The 13,985-nt window shown below is 40.6% G+C and overlaps 1 protein-coding gene across 5 annotated transcripts in view; it reads left to right on the plus strand.

The window, feature by feature from the left end:
* RAPGEF2 (Rap guanine nucleotide exchange factor 2) overlaps nucleotides 1–13,985 on the plus strand; it is a 293,855-nt gene that overhangs the window by 172,224 nt on the left and 107,646 nt on the right. For 3 of the 5 annotated variants that reach the window (XM_077814493.1, XM_077814494.1, XM_077814495.1), the window contains exon 1: nucleotides 13,021–13,080. The exons of the other annotated variants lie outside the window; for them this stretch is intronic. In XM_077814493.1, the coding sequence (XP_077670619.1) occupies nucleotides 13,021–13,080 (60 nt within the window). Of the gene's footprint in view, nucleotides 1–13,020; nucleotides 13,081–13,985 lie in introns of those variants that run through there. 5 annotated transcript variants of the gene reach the window in all.

Consider the following 13,985-nt stretch of genomic DNA (forward strand, 5'->3'; position numbering starts at 1 on the left):
GGGAGATGCTCTCTGGTCAATTTCTCTTACTCTTCTTGGAGAGCTGGAGTACTGGGGTTGACTGGAGAGTGCTCTGCTGTCAATTTAGCGGCTCTTCACTAGACCTGCTAAATCAAATCCCTGCTGCATCAATTGCAACAGCAATGATCTCCCCATAGTGAAGACCCAGCCCTAAGCTTTAAGTGTAGATCTTGGCTCAAGCTCAGCATATGATACTTCTCTTCCCAAGTTTCAAAGTTTTAACAGTGGGTTGAGAACAGTGGCACTTTGCAGTTCTTGCAACTGTCAAATACTTCAGAGGAAAATCAGTATTATCTAACTCTGTTTTGCCTACTTATTTGCCTCCCTAAATGGCAATACCTAAAGGGCGCAACGATGATTGGGGTCCTGTTTTGTTAGGTGCTGTGCAAACACATAGTGAGATGGTTCCTGAAGAAATCACAGTCTGAACAGGTAAGACACACACAAGGTAGAAGGTGAAAGAGAAGCACAGAGAGGTGGTGTGACTAACCCAAGGTCAGGTAATAGATTAGTGTCTGAGCCAGGATCAAAACCTAGAACTCCAGCTCCCAATCTAATGTCCTGTCCAATACAGTGCACGGTCACAAGGATATTCCATGTATTTGGGCTAAATATGCCCTGTATTTCATGTGCTCCCTTGTATTTTTCAGGCTTTCTTGTTGTTATTCTGAAGGAATTATTTTAAAAGTTTATAAAAAATTAAACATAAGGAAATCCTTACAATCAGCTGCTTTGGTGTCGGTCGTCCAGAGCATGTCTGACTTGAAGTAATATAAAAGAAGTTGCCTAAGGTTTATTCAGGAACCATCCTTAAGGTTGTTAATAGCAGGATAGTTTATCATTTGTGATGTACTATTGCACAGTGAGAGTCATTACAGAACATGAATAGGAATCAGATTAATTTTAGTGGGATATAGTTGCATCTCTTTTATTTAGAAGCTGTGTTTGATTAAAAGTGGTATTTAAGGGTGAATCACAGGTGTTCAAAAACACTTGTTTGTAAGATTCCAAAAGAGGAAATACAGCTGTTTAAACATGTAATTAGCATTGTATTTTAACCAAATTTTAAAATCCTTAGGATGTCTGCAACTCAGAGAGCTGCTTCCTCTGGTTGAGTGACATCACATCTACTTTTAAACATGGATACACATTCCGTTATAAACCTTTGTTTCCAAACAGTCTTAACTTGGTAAAATTTTGGGCAGAAATTCACGTCCACAAGTGCATATTTAGTGTAAGTGCTGAACAAAAATCAGTTGAACTATCTGAGTTATTTATCCATGAATAAAGATGTAAAGTAAAATTTTTGAATGCCTAAGACTGTTTTGTAAATAAGATTTAGGTATTTTCAAAAATTTTACTTAATGTCCCCTTTAGGAGGGAAAAACATCTTCAATCCACATATAGCTTTCAATGAAGAAATTGCCTTAGTGTAAAGAAATGGTTACAAACAGAAATGCTGAGATTGAAAACAAAGATGAAAATGTAGTACTGCAATATGCATGGTCAGCACATATTCAATTGCTTAAAACTTTATTTGTAAATCAAACTTCTACAAATATATTGCAGGCACTTGTTATCAGTGTGGATCAAGTGTATGACATGTATGAAGTTTGTAAACTTCACCCATGTGTATCAGAGCACTAATAACTTCTAACTTTTAAAAAGGCTATATGTATCTTGTACTACCACAAAATTAAAAATAATTCTCATGAATTTGTTGAAACTCACTTTAATCCAAATCACTGAAGAGGGTTAAGATGACCACATAAAATGAATAAAATATGGATTTTAGTTGTCAATAGTAACTAATTGTAGTAGTATATTTGAGGAACTTACGTTCATAGAAATTTTTTTTTATTCATCTAGAAATTGTCTTTTTTCTGTCTAAACTTTCAGATAGATTCAGTACAATTTTAGTGCTGCTTGGCACAAAACCAGCACAACCAATTGTGCTGTCTATATCAATGAACATAGTTGAGATATGAAAACTAGAGTATACTGGCTAAAAATAATTTGATAAAATGCCAATTTATATTTTTAATTTTTATTGTATCTCACTAGTTTTTTCACCTCCCCCAAGTTACCTAGTGAGTCTTGAAAGATCTGGAAATATCCATGACAGTAGATGAAAGATACTTAAAGTTAGCATACCTGACAATAAATAACAGAAAACAAAATGGTGTAGCATTAAAACTAGACTGTCACAATTTCTATGTTTGGTAGGACTAAGATTTTACTTGATTTTTTTTTTCATGGATAGATTATAGATTTTGCAAAGTGTTTTAGTATTCTTTTAAATAAGTTAAAATGGTTAATGTAACGTAACTATATTTTGTTACTGATGTTTGAACCCATTGACCTTGTTACTGGAGGGGGCAATCCAGTGAAGGGTTGTCACCATTTGCCCTGCAACCCTGGGTACCTTTATAATGTTTTGCTGCTGAAGCTCCCTGCCTGGTATGCTCATAACCAGCCTGTGAGCATCTAGGTCACACCCTGAAGTGTCCGTGTGCTGGACAGCCCTGCTTCAGCAGCTCTCACCCTAGCAGCCTGTCTATAGCCCCACTCTTGCTTCCGTCAGACTTGGCTACGACCAGCAAGGTGATTCCAACGCACACTCAGTCCTGAATTGTACCAAAACCGTGTGCTTTGCAATGTCCAGCCCTCTCTTGGATAGTTCAGGGAAATCATAAGGTTAATTTGTTCCTCTAAAGACACAAAAGTGCATTACAGCTTGGTATTAACTTAAGTGGGGTAACTACTCCCTTCCATTTAAACACAGCAGTGAGTTATTTGGGGTATGTAATAAGAGTTTCAGTTACGTCTCTTCTTATCCAAAATCCAACAAGGCATACTCAAATGTTAGAAACAATGTCCCATTTACTAAAATTTGGGGTAAGAGAGAAGGAAGGAAGACCAGAGAGAACAACTCTCTCTCCTTTTTCCATCTAATTCTGAAAGAAGGTTTTGGTAGCCCACAAGGTCATTTCCTCTCTGTCTTTGTAGTCTCAAATGGAAAGGTTCAAGTCTGAACTTTCTCAGAACCATCAGGCTCACAGTAATAAAGGAAGCCACTTTGTCTGGGTGATGAGCCTAGGGTGCTCAGTGATTAACACACATACTCTGGTCTAAGGGAGCAGTGAAGAGCATAAATTGGCTAGAGTTCAGGGCAGTCCATCTGGTCCTCAAAAATATCCTACCACTGTATCCTCATGACAACAGTCAACAGAACAGCTGTGGTGTACATGAACAAGCAAGGAGGTACACAGCCATCCACTCTCAACAAGACAATTCTTATGCATGGGGTAGAGAAGAAGCTAAAATTCGTTTGGGCACTTCCACATCTCTGGAGAACTCAGTTCCATAGCAGGTAGACAGAAGACCAGATGAGGACCCAGTGGAGTGGGTGTTCTATCCCATCCTCTTTCAAGCTAACAACATGGAGATTTGGGTCTCTATTACTGAGCCTTCTCACTTATCCTTGTGCCCAAAGAGGAATGCCACATTCTTTTCAAGACACAAGAATTTATAATGTCCTCTATTAATCTTGGCCTCAGAGGGTCACGTATGCCTTCCCTCCCCCATCCCCCACACCCTGTACTTTTTTCGCAGTTAGAAAGCAGGAGAAGGCACAGTAATTCTAGTGTTTTTATTTTGTCATTGAGATCCTTGTTTTCCAATCTGATTGATACACTCTTGTAGCTACTTTCCACCTACCAAGCTGAGAGAACCTGCTAAATAATGGGGTGACCTCATAGCCATCCAGACTCAATGAGACTCCAATTATCTGTTTGGATATGGAAAGGAGACAGTTAAAGCAACAAAGCTCTTCCTGCACAGTAATTACTGACATCCAGAAAATAGCCCTCCACTTCAGAATGAACTAGTCAAGGACAGATTTCTGATAGGTGCCCAGAGCCTGCTCCTCTAAAGTTAGCCATTATATTAGAATTCCCTTAAGATGGACTAACCCTAGGGCTAAAGGACTATTGATATTTAAAAAAAAAAAAAAAAAGTGCTAGTATAGAGAAGCAATCTGCTTGTATGGTGGAAGAAAAAATATTGCGAAGAAACAGTTTCTTTTTCAGAGGGGTTATTATAAGGTAATGATTGAAGAGAAAATTATTTTTAAAACTCTAATCGTGTCTTTATGGCCAGATACATAAATCTAAAATTATTATTACTTTTTTTAGTGTTTAACAGTAATCATAAAAACAGTTCTATATTTCCTTTTAAACAAATAATGTTGTTAATATGCATTAAACTCCATCTAGATTTATGTAGTTGGTAAAATTTTACTTTTATGGAAGCCGACTGTAAAATTAAAATCAGAATAGATGAAATTTTTAAATAAATGACTGAATGGCATCGAGTATATATCAAATATTAATGGCATATGTTTTAGATAATCTTTTAAAATAAAAATTTAGACAGTGGAACCATGATATATGAGTTACAGGAGTGCAAAACAGTGAATGGAAAAAATGTCACTAGTGCAAAAACACATTTTGAATAAAGCATAATTAAAAATAAAGTACAAGTGTTTTTGCATGCTGAGTCTTTGTGGCAAGGTTTTGTCTAAAGTAGGTTTTTCCAGCTAAATTATAAATCCTGAAAATGGGGGGGACACACTCATTACAAGAGTGCCACAAGAAGTTCCACGGTTGCCTCATGTTTCTGTTCCAAAGCAATTGTCAGCTGTCAGAAATGAAGGCTTGATGATGGTCGTAGAATACTTTTCGTACGTTTTGCACCATGCTGATGTTTTGAGGCATATGACATACAAAGGTAAGAATGTTTTCTTTACTAAAAACTGAGAGCTGAGTACACAAGGTGACAAATCGGTCTGTAATCAAAGGGAAGATTGGCAGACCACGATGCATCAAGTCCAGCTGAGGCACCAGTCTGACTGTACTCTGGCCTTGTCATTTATATTAAAGTTCCGGATTATAGATTCATCTGCAGTAATAGCTCAACAGAAGGGCATTTGTTCAAATGTTCTGTAACATTAGTAAATGGGTTATCAAAATAGCAGACATTACAATGCAGTAACTGTAGCTTTGGTGTTGCCAGGATATTAATTGGTTGCAATGAGCTTCATTAATTTAACAATGCCACTGCCTGTCTGTTTGTTTTAAAAGGTGAACTGGTGATATTTATCATGTTTAATCCTTTACGTTTTGGCTGAAGTAATAACCTTTTAACAAGAAAAACTCTATGTGGTGAATTTGATAAGTAATTTGTTTAAGAGCGGGTTAGACAAACACCTGTCAGGAATAATAGATAATTAGTCCTGCCTTGAGTGTAGGGGACTGTAGATGACCTCAAGAGGTTCCTTCCAGTTCTGTGATTCTGTTTATTCTTCTCTGAGTGATTGCTCATGTCGATTCCAAGTAGGTGTGTGCGCGCCACGTGCACAGTTGCCGGAAGGTTTCTCCCCTAGCGGTATCCGTCAGGTCAGCTGTGGAGCCCCTCATGGCACCTTCATGGCGGTGTATTTAGGTTCTTGTCTACCCGCTGCCTCTTCAGTTCCTTCTTATCGCCAGTGACTGTTGTTGGAACAGTGCTCTCTTGCTAACAGCAAACGATCCCCTAGTGGACTTTTCCCCTGGTCTGACTCAGCTGGCACGGTTGACTCCGGCCTCACCGGGAGGTCCGTCAAGTCCGGTTCTAGTGGACTCCCTGGTGTGGGAGTGTCGGGAGGAGGACATAAATCTTCCACCTGTACCGGATGCCTTTAAGGAGGCTAGGGACCTCATAGCAATGACTGTGCAGTCCCCCGCACCTGCAATGGCACCAGCACTGCAAAGAGGCACCATGCCCTCTAGGGGCAAGCTGACGATGATGAGACACTGCTCGCCCTCACCTTGGCACCGATCCTCAGCACCGTTTCGCTACACACCGCTTTGGTTGCTGAGGTTGGACTGGTAGGCCTTGTCGGACTCTGTGGTGGAGTTGTACGCCTCTGGGTGAAGCTGGCACTGCTCCTGGCACCGCCCGAGGCAGGAGGAAGGGCAGCCACTACCCATGATGTCCTGGCCTCCACAGTGGCAGGCACCAGCTCAATGGCCCTTCTGAACCCCGTGGGCATACCACCATGCCCAAGGGCCAGTGGCAGGAAGACCTGGTGCCTCTGGGGGCATCTTCCACATCTTCCCTGGATAAAGTAGTGGTGGGCACTTCCATGGACAATAGGGCACACCAAGAGTTGCTCAGGAGGGTGGCTCAAAACTTAAGCATGCAGGTGGAGGAAGTCTCAGAGGAGACCGATATGGTTGACACTCTGGTCCCTGAAGGTCCTTTGAGGGTGGCTTTGCCCCTCATGAAGACTATCCATAACACCCCTAAGGAGTTGTGGCAAACACCCTTCTCTCTTCCCACCCCATGGCTAAAGAGGTAGAGAGGAAATACTCTGTGCCCTCTAAGGGGTACAAGCACCTGCTTACTCATCCTCAGCCGGGTACTCTGGTAGTGGAGGCGGTCAACTAGAAAGAAAGGGAGGGACAACTGGGTCCGATTCCTACATCCAAAAAGGCGAAGAAGCTGGATCTCTTTGGTAGGAAGGTGTATTTACCAGGGGACTCTGGCTTAATGTTGCCAACCAGCAGGCAGTCCTTAGCAGCTATAGCTATAATTGCTTGAACATGCTGTCCAAGTTTCAGGAACTTCTGGCAGACTCCTGCTTGGACTTTGCGGCTGTCCTGGAGGAGGGCAGAGTCATTGTGAGGACCTCCTTATGTGTCTCCCTGGACTCGGTGGACTCAGCAATCTAGATGATGGCAACTGTGATAGCTCCAGAGATGGAGCTAAAGGCTTTAAGTGTTGGGACTCCCACTCAAAGTCCAACACACTATCCAGGACTTGCCTTTTGACTGTTCAGGGCTTTTCTTGGAGCAAACAGACGCTAGGCTCCACAGCCTGAAAGACTTGCAGGCAACCCTGAAGTCCCCTGGGGCTTCATATGCCAGCCCCCCCAAAGAGAGCCTTTTAAGCCACAACCCACCGCTCACTTCTACTCAGCTCCTCCTAGGCAGGACTACAGCAGGAAGCAGTGCTGGAGTAATAGGCGGAGGCCCTCTGTCCTTCTCTAATCAGGACCAAGGCACAGCAAAGCAGCCCTCAGTCTCCAAACCAAACTTTTGAACATGCACCTGGGGCAATGCACCAGTTCAGTTCCTGGATCCTTCCCCTCCCTTTGTGAATCATCTATCCCATTTCTACCATGCCTGGGCTCAAATACTTCAGACCAGTGGGTCTTGAGCATGGTAGAATTGGGGTATTCTCTTCAATTCTATTTCCTCCTGCCTTCCCACCCACCCTTCTTTTCCCTCTTCAGGGACCCTTCTCATGAACAGCTTCTAGTTCAGGAGGAGCAAACGCTCCGATAACTCAGGGCAGTAGAGGTGGTCCCTCTGGAGTTCTTCTCCCAGTATTTCCTAATCTCAAAGGCCAAGGTGGGCTCAGGCGTATTTTATACCGGCTAAACCTAAAGAGACTCACAAAGAAGTTGAAGTTCCGCATGGTCTCCCTGGCTTCCATTATTCCTTCCCTGGATCCGGGGGACTGGTACGCCACCCTCGACTTGACAGACACGTACTTTCATGTGTCCATAATCCCATCCCACGGATGGTTCCTAGGTTTCGTGGTCAACACCCACTATCAGTTTACTGTCCTCCCCTTAGGCCCCTCGGCAGCTCCTCGGGTGTTCACTAAGTGCATGGCAGTTGTGGCAGCCTTCCTGCGGAAGCAGCAAAGGCAAGTATTTCCGTACCTAGATGACTGGCTAATCAAGGGCCGCTCCCAGGCCCAAGTGGAGGCCCACATGAGCCTGGTGCGGACAATGTTCCACAGGCTCAGCCTTATTTTGAACTTGACAGTGTCAACCACAACTCCCACTCAAAGAATAAAGTTCCCCGGAGCTCTCGTAGACTCCAGTCAGGCCAGGGAATTCCTCCTGGAATTTCGCTTCCTCGCCATGGGTGCCATCATAGAGGATCTCAGAAGGTTACCTACCTTTCATAACTGAGGTTCTTTGAGGTGCGTTGCTCATGTCCATTCCAAGACCCACCTGCCTCCCTTCTGTTGGAGTATCTGGTAAGAAGGAGCAGAAGAGGCAGAAGATAAGCAGGGACATATATACACCACCATGAAGGCGTGACTCCAGGGGGCTCCCCAGCTGACCTGACGGGTACCACTAGGGGAAAAACCTTCTGGCCACTGTGCATGCAGTAGACACACACCTACTGGGATTGGACATGAGTAACACATCTTAAAGAACAACAGTTACAAAAGGTAGGTAACTGTTTTTTCAGTGAAGTTTTCTGAGTGTTTAGAGAAAAGTTGTGGGTAAATTTGAAGTAGTCCCACAGGTGTTTGTGAATTCTAAATCCACTGCAGCATGTTAGAGGAAAAGGCGCTGTGTGTAGAGCCCTACAAGGATACAAAATGTGTATCCACAGCCTATCTGTGATCTGCAAATATGGTCCGCAGATATAAAGCGAATAGCTGCTGATTTGCAGGGCTCCTAGATATAAAATTTGGATCCACATCCCTCCACAATCTGCAAACATGGTCCATGGATATGAATGTCTGCAGCTATAAAGCGGATAGCCGCAGATTTGCAGGGCTCTACTTGTGTGGTATATGAGGCATTTAAACTTGTTCCTTATTGCAGCATTCAGAGCAAATTTCTTCCCCCCCCCCGCCTTCCCTCTGCTCTTTTTACACCTATCAGCCATATCCTAGGAGACAAATTATTGGGGAGGGCTAGGAGGGAGAGAGAAAAATGATATAGAAGTAGTTTGATATTCCTGTGTGCACCAGGAAATTTGTGTCCAACAAAGCACTGAGTTTTTTAAAACATTAGTTTTTAGACTTGTCCTTTGCCTTTCACTGTATTAAAGAGGAAATGTTCCCATGCATTCATTTAAGATGATGTACTGCTGTTGCTTCTGGTGTTCTGCAGGTTTTCAGAATGGGTGAAAAGGATAAAACCAGGTATCTTGTTAAAGGGTTATTCTGTTTCTAGATTCAGAAAATTTAGTGTGTTGCTAATGTATGCTCCTAGCTAACAAGTCTCCTTTTCTTTCCACCCATACCCTCATTGCATATTGTCCCTGGCCTCGTTTGCCATTCTTTTCACTCATCTCTTTCAAATTTCTCTGCAGAACACAATTTTTCTAGGAGGACTGTAAAACTCTAGTCCTCCTCATGGAAAACTTGGGTTGGATGACTAAGACACATAACTACCTTATGACCAACTAAAACGCTAAGAGCTAAACTTGGCTTGAATATTGCTTTTTGCTCCCTTTCATCTTTAGCCATAATTTGAATATTGTTATTAAAGCAAAGTTGCATTTTACTTAACTGTTCATAATTATCTAAGATAGGATACTTTCCAGGGTATCTAAACTTTTTAGAGGTCCTTAAATGAATTCCAATTATATTTGAAATAGGATTTAAAACTTATAAAATGTTGGTCAGATTTCTGCCTTACTCATTTTATGTAAAGTGTAACGGGATTTTAATTACTTTGTTAAAAACAATTGTAGATAAAATTACTCCATATGAAGATGCTTTGATATTCAGGAGATGGGGTTGGGGGAGGGAGAGAGAGAAACAAGAGGCTTGATATCTTATGTTTTTATACATGTTAAGCAACAAAGTAACTACCAAAGATAGTTAAAAGCCCTGCACATGAAACAGTAAATAACTGTTTTATTAGTTTAAGTTACAGCAAGGGCGGTGGCACAGGCTTTGTCAAATTTAAGAGACAGTCTTATTGGGTTTGTGATTCATAAAAGTGTTAGCTACTGAAACTGCTTCAGCAACTAAGTGTCAGTTTGGCTAGGTTGTTATGTTTCCCATCCTTCTATAAAGTCAGTGCTTTATTTTCTCATGTGAGAGAGGAGATTTGCTGTTGGTAACCAGGTAATTTTCAGAAATTAAGATGGAGGGGGGTGGTATGGTTGTCTGAGAATTCCCTGCCTTTCTCCCACCCTTCTAACTTTTTTGTTCCGTTCATATTTTCCTGTTTCTCTCAAGGGTTTTACCACAGATGGCTAGGCTGGACTCCTTTTGAGGACCATCAGTTTTGCTGCTGAGTCAGATAATAAAGTACCATGTATGTGTACAGTTTAATATATAACAAGCTGCGGTGATTGGTGCACTGTTTCCCCACCTAGGCATGAAATGTTTTGCCTTGGCAGAACTCCCATCACCTACTAGCCAGGAGTTGAAACACCAAACTCACGTTAGTGCTTGGCACTAACCACAAGGCCACCAAGCCAAACTAAAAGCATTTTTTAATTACTTTGACGAGAAGTAATATTTTTGCTTTACTTCATAATCTTGTTTTACTTTTTATAAGTTTCATGAATTGGATCATTTACAGTATCAGTGGGCAGAACTTCATTTACAACTGCCCATGCTCGGCATTTGCAAGAATGAAACTTAAATTTAACATTTTAAAATTCTTAGTCAATTATTGAAGAATGTTAAGGTCATTTACAAATTACTATAAATACCCACACTTTTTCCCTTTGCAGAAATTTGTTTATAAAATAGAGTTGTATCAAGAAGAACTTACATAATTCAGCTTTAAAAGAATTGCTTTTAGCATGTATTAGAAAATCAAGGAGATGTGTGCTGTATTAAATGGGCCCATAAAGGTAAATATATTCCCTTTAAAAACGGCCTGATATTAAATAAATTTTTCCCTAAAATAATGTTCTAAAAATAGACTGTGGCTCTTAGTTGCCTCAGAATCCTTCTTTATTAAACTTAATTTTTACTAAATGTCTAGCCTAATTTGCCAACAATCAGCGTCAGTACAGAAAATTATCACTATGTAGCAAGTTAGACGAATTAACATAGGGTGAGTTATTTTGGTGGAGACAGCTGTAGAGTACATGTTAATATTTTTCAGGATTCATCTTTCATGTGTGTTTATGCATGTTTAATAGCTTTTAGCTTCATAGACTGCATATTTATATATATTTTTTACAATAGCAGCAGCAAAAAAGTTCTTGTTTAGTTCATCAATGGTGGTCTCTGATTTAAGGAATCTACTGTAAATATGTAGCATAGATCAAATTCTAGCAACATGACAGCTTAATGGCCGAGTAGCAGGTTCTGTTTGTTGGCAATGGCTCGGTCTCCACTGTCATCAGTTTGCGACCCTCCAAAAATTTGTATTGTACACAGATGACATTTATTTTATTGCTTGAGTATTTTCCCTGTTGCATTATAGCTTGTCTGTAGCATGATGCTGCAGATATAAAACTGGAAGTAATGTGTTTTCTATGGGAGTGTCTGGGTAAATTGCTCCATTTTAAAATGTAATTTTCATGCACCACGTACATGACTGAAACTGTCAAAGTTAGTCTTTTTATATCTCCTGGATTGTTCACTCCATTGTTTTAATGGAAATTACTCAATCTCCATATAGAAGTATAATCTGTTTTCAAAAATATGGTTGTTGGTATTTGTGAAAATTCAGAATCTTACCTATACCAGTCCAAAGACATTTGGAGTTGGAGTAGTGTTTAAACGGTTCAAAATCCATGAATGCTTGTCAAGTGTGCTGTTTATAAATACTCGACAGAGATGTTTTACAGCTTTGCAGCAATTTTATGTTTGGGTGAGTGAAGGAGAAGGTGTTGTCTAACACATTTCTTTATCTTCACCTGGGTGAAAAATCCTATTTAGTCTAGAGCTTGTGTTGAAGTAAGTCTTGCTCCTTATTCCCTCCCTGTCTTCAGTTACACTCTTTTGGAGCGAGCACTCAGTGGATTCCTTCCCTCTGGGACTTGCTTGACCTACAGAAGCTGATATAATACAGGCAAGAGCTTGTTACTTTATCTGACTTGTCCATTTCTACCTTAATGAGTGAAATGGTTTAAGTATTTGAGGGGGTGAGCCTCAAGGAATGTGTCTTCCATTTGAGTCGAAATTTCCGTGTATAGAGGGAAAGGGAGGGAGAGAGAGAGAGAAATCGACTTACATCACTGGAACTGCATTGAGAGTGCCTGTCTGTGCAGGTTAAGAGACAGACTACAGTGTCTTTGCTTTCTGGAGGAAGCAGCAATGCCGTTTGTATCCTAAGAGGAATTTTTTATTTAGAAAAGGAAGCATTCTTTCTACCCAGGAAATGGCTTTCCTTGTGCGTTGCTATGCCAACTGCCTGCAGCCATGGTCTTCCAAAGTAAGCACAATAACGTAATTATATTGGCATATTACATTCAGACTCGTGATTCTCTAGGTTTTTGTGTGTGTAACTGTGTTGTATTTCTGTTACTGACTCTCGGTAGTAGACATGCTTGCCTTGAGTGTGAGGGTCAGACATCATGAAATTAAATGTCCATCAATGTCATGCTGCTAAGATTAATTGTGCAAACTTGGTTAGTTGAGTGGAACAGATCACTGGTCACCACTGTCAGCTTCATTAGCAGCCAGGGAGGAGGTCCCTATGCACATGCTCTGTCCTGATTTTTGGGGGTGTGCTGTGTAGGGGTGTGTGTGTGATTGTAAATGAAACAGGTTTATTAACCATGCTTGACTGAATGCTGGAGGCTGGTTCTAACAACCTGACTAATATAATACTGTATTAAGCCTTTTTGAGGGAGTCTCTGTGCAGTCAGCCATTTTAGCTTTTTTTTTTTCCTCCTTTTTCTTTTCCTCCCATTCTTCAGTCTCAGGGAATGATCTTGTTCACTTGGAAGAATGCTGGATGTTTAGGGCTTCATCAGACTCCCTACATCCTGACATGCTTAGACTTTCAGTGTTACAAAAATGGAGACGAACGCTGTTGTTTGGATTGCTTTTCTGTATTACAAGTGTGAGAGGTTTTTTGAGCTTAGTGGCAGTGACACTTTAAGCTCCAGCTTGGTTCCTCTCCCCCTTCTTTTTGTAATTTAATGCTATAGAGGGTGACTTTCCATCCATGAAAAATTGGTACATGATGTGTAAATTCAGTTCAGCATATGTTTCTTCATTATGAAACCACTAGCGATCCCAGCTAACCATGGAGTTATGGGCCAGCAGGAGAAACATTCAGTAAGTATTGCAAATTCTGTTTGTTCTATCAATAACCTGTCACAGTTAACTGCTTTTAAATTGGAGCTGCTTCTTTTATTGCTGTTCTGCTTTAATGATGGTAGTTTTAATGGTGGTATTCAGGGGAAAAAAAAGTTGCACCTGTGACAATATTAAAATTTTTATTAAATGGTTGTATTTCATACTTCTTAGAAAAGACATAAATCACTTGATTCTTTTAAATTGTTTTTTATTTTAAATGAAAAAATGTTAAGACAGTTGTCTTGGTTGCGGCTTATAAACATTCTATTTCAACTTTTCACTTGTGTATTTCATAACTTTTCAAAAGCATACATCAGGTGTATACTGAGTGACCTATATTTTAGGAGATTGTGGGGGTAAGCTTGATCGGTAGTGTGTGGTGCTAGAATGTGATAGCTTTCTAGCATGGGAGGATGCGTTAGTAACTAGTTTGGTTATATGTCTAATATGGTCATCCCACTAATTGCTTAAAAATGTAAAACCATTGGTGAAAATTCAGAATAATTTAGAGTGAACAAAAGCTATAAGTACTGGTGCTTTATAATTGATCCCATGAGTCAGCTACACTTTTGCCATGCTGTAATCCCATCGGCAACCACTCTTTGTTGTTTGTGAGAACAGCAACTCTTACGAGTCTGAGTCTCGGGTGTCAAAAAATGTGAGTTGGTAGACTGTTCTTATAAAAGAAAAACCTTGGCAACTTTAATTCATTTTCCAACAGTTAATGCTGTTACTTAATACACACAGCTTTATCAGTTTATGCAGTACAATTTTCAGTCTCTTCAGTAATTTAGAAAGGTTTTTACAGATAGTGTGAACGTGTATAGACATACATGTGTATGTAATATAGTAGAATATACAGTACACAGAAGTGGTGTACTGTG

Source organism: Eretmochelys imbricata, chromosome 4, assembly GCF_965152235.1.
Source record: "Eretmochelys imbricata isolate rEreImb1 chromosome 4, rEreImb1.hap1, whole genome shotgun sequence".
NCBI classification, from domain to species: domain Eukaryota; kingdom Metazoa; phylum Chordata; order Testudines; family Cheloniidae; genus Eretmochelys; species Eretmochelys imbricata.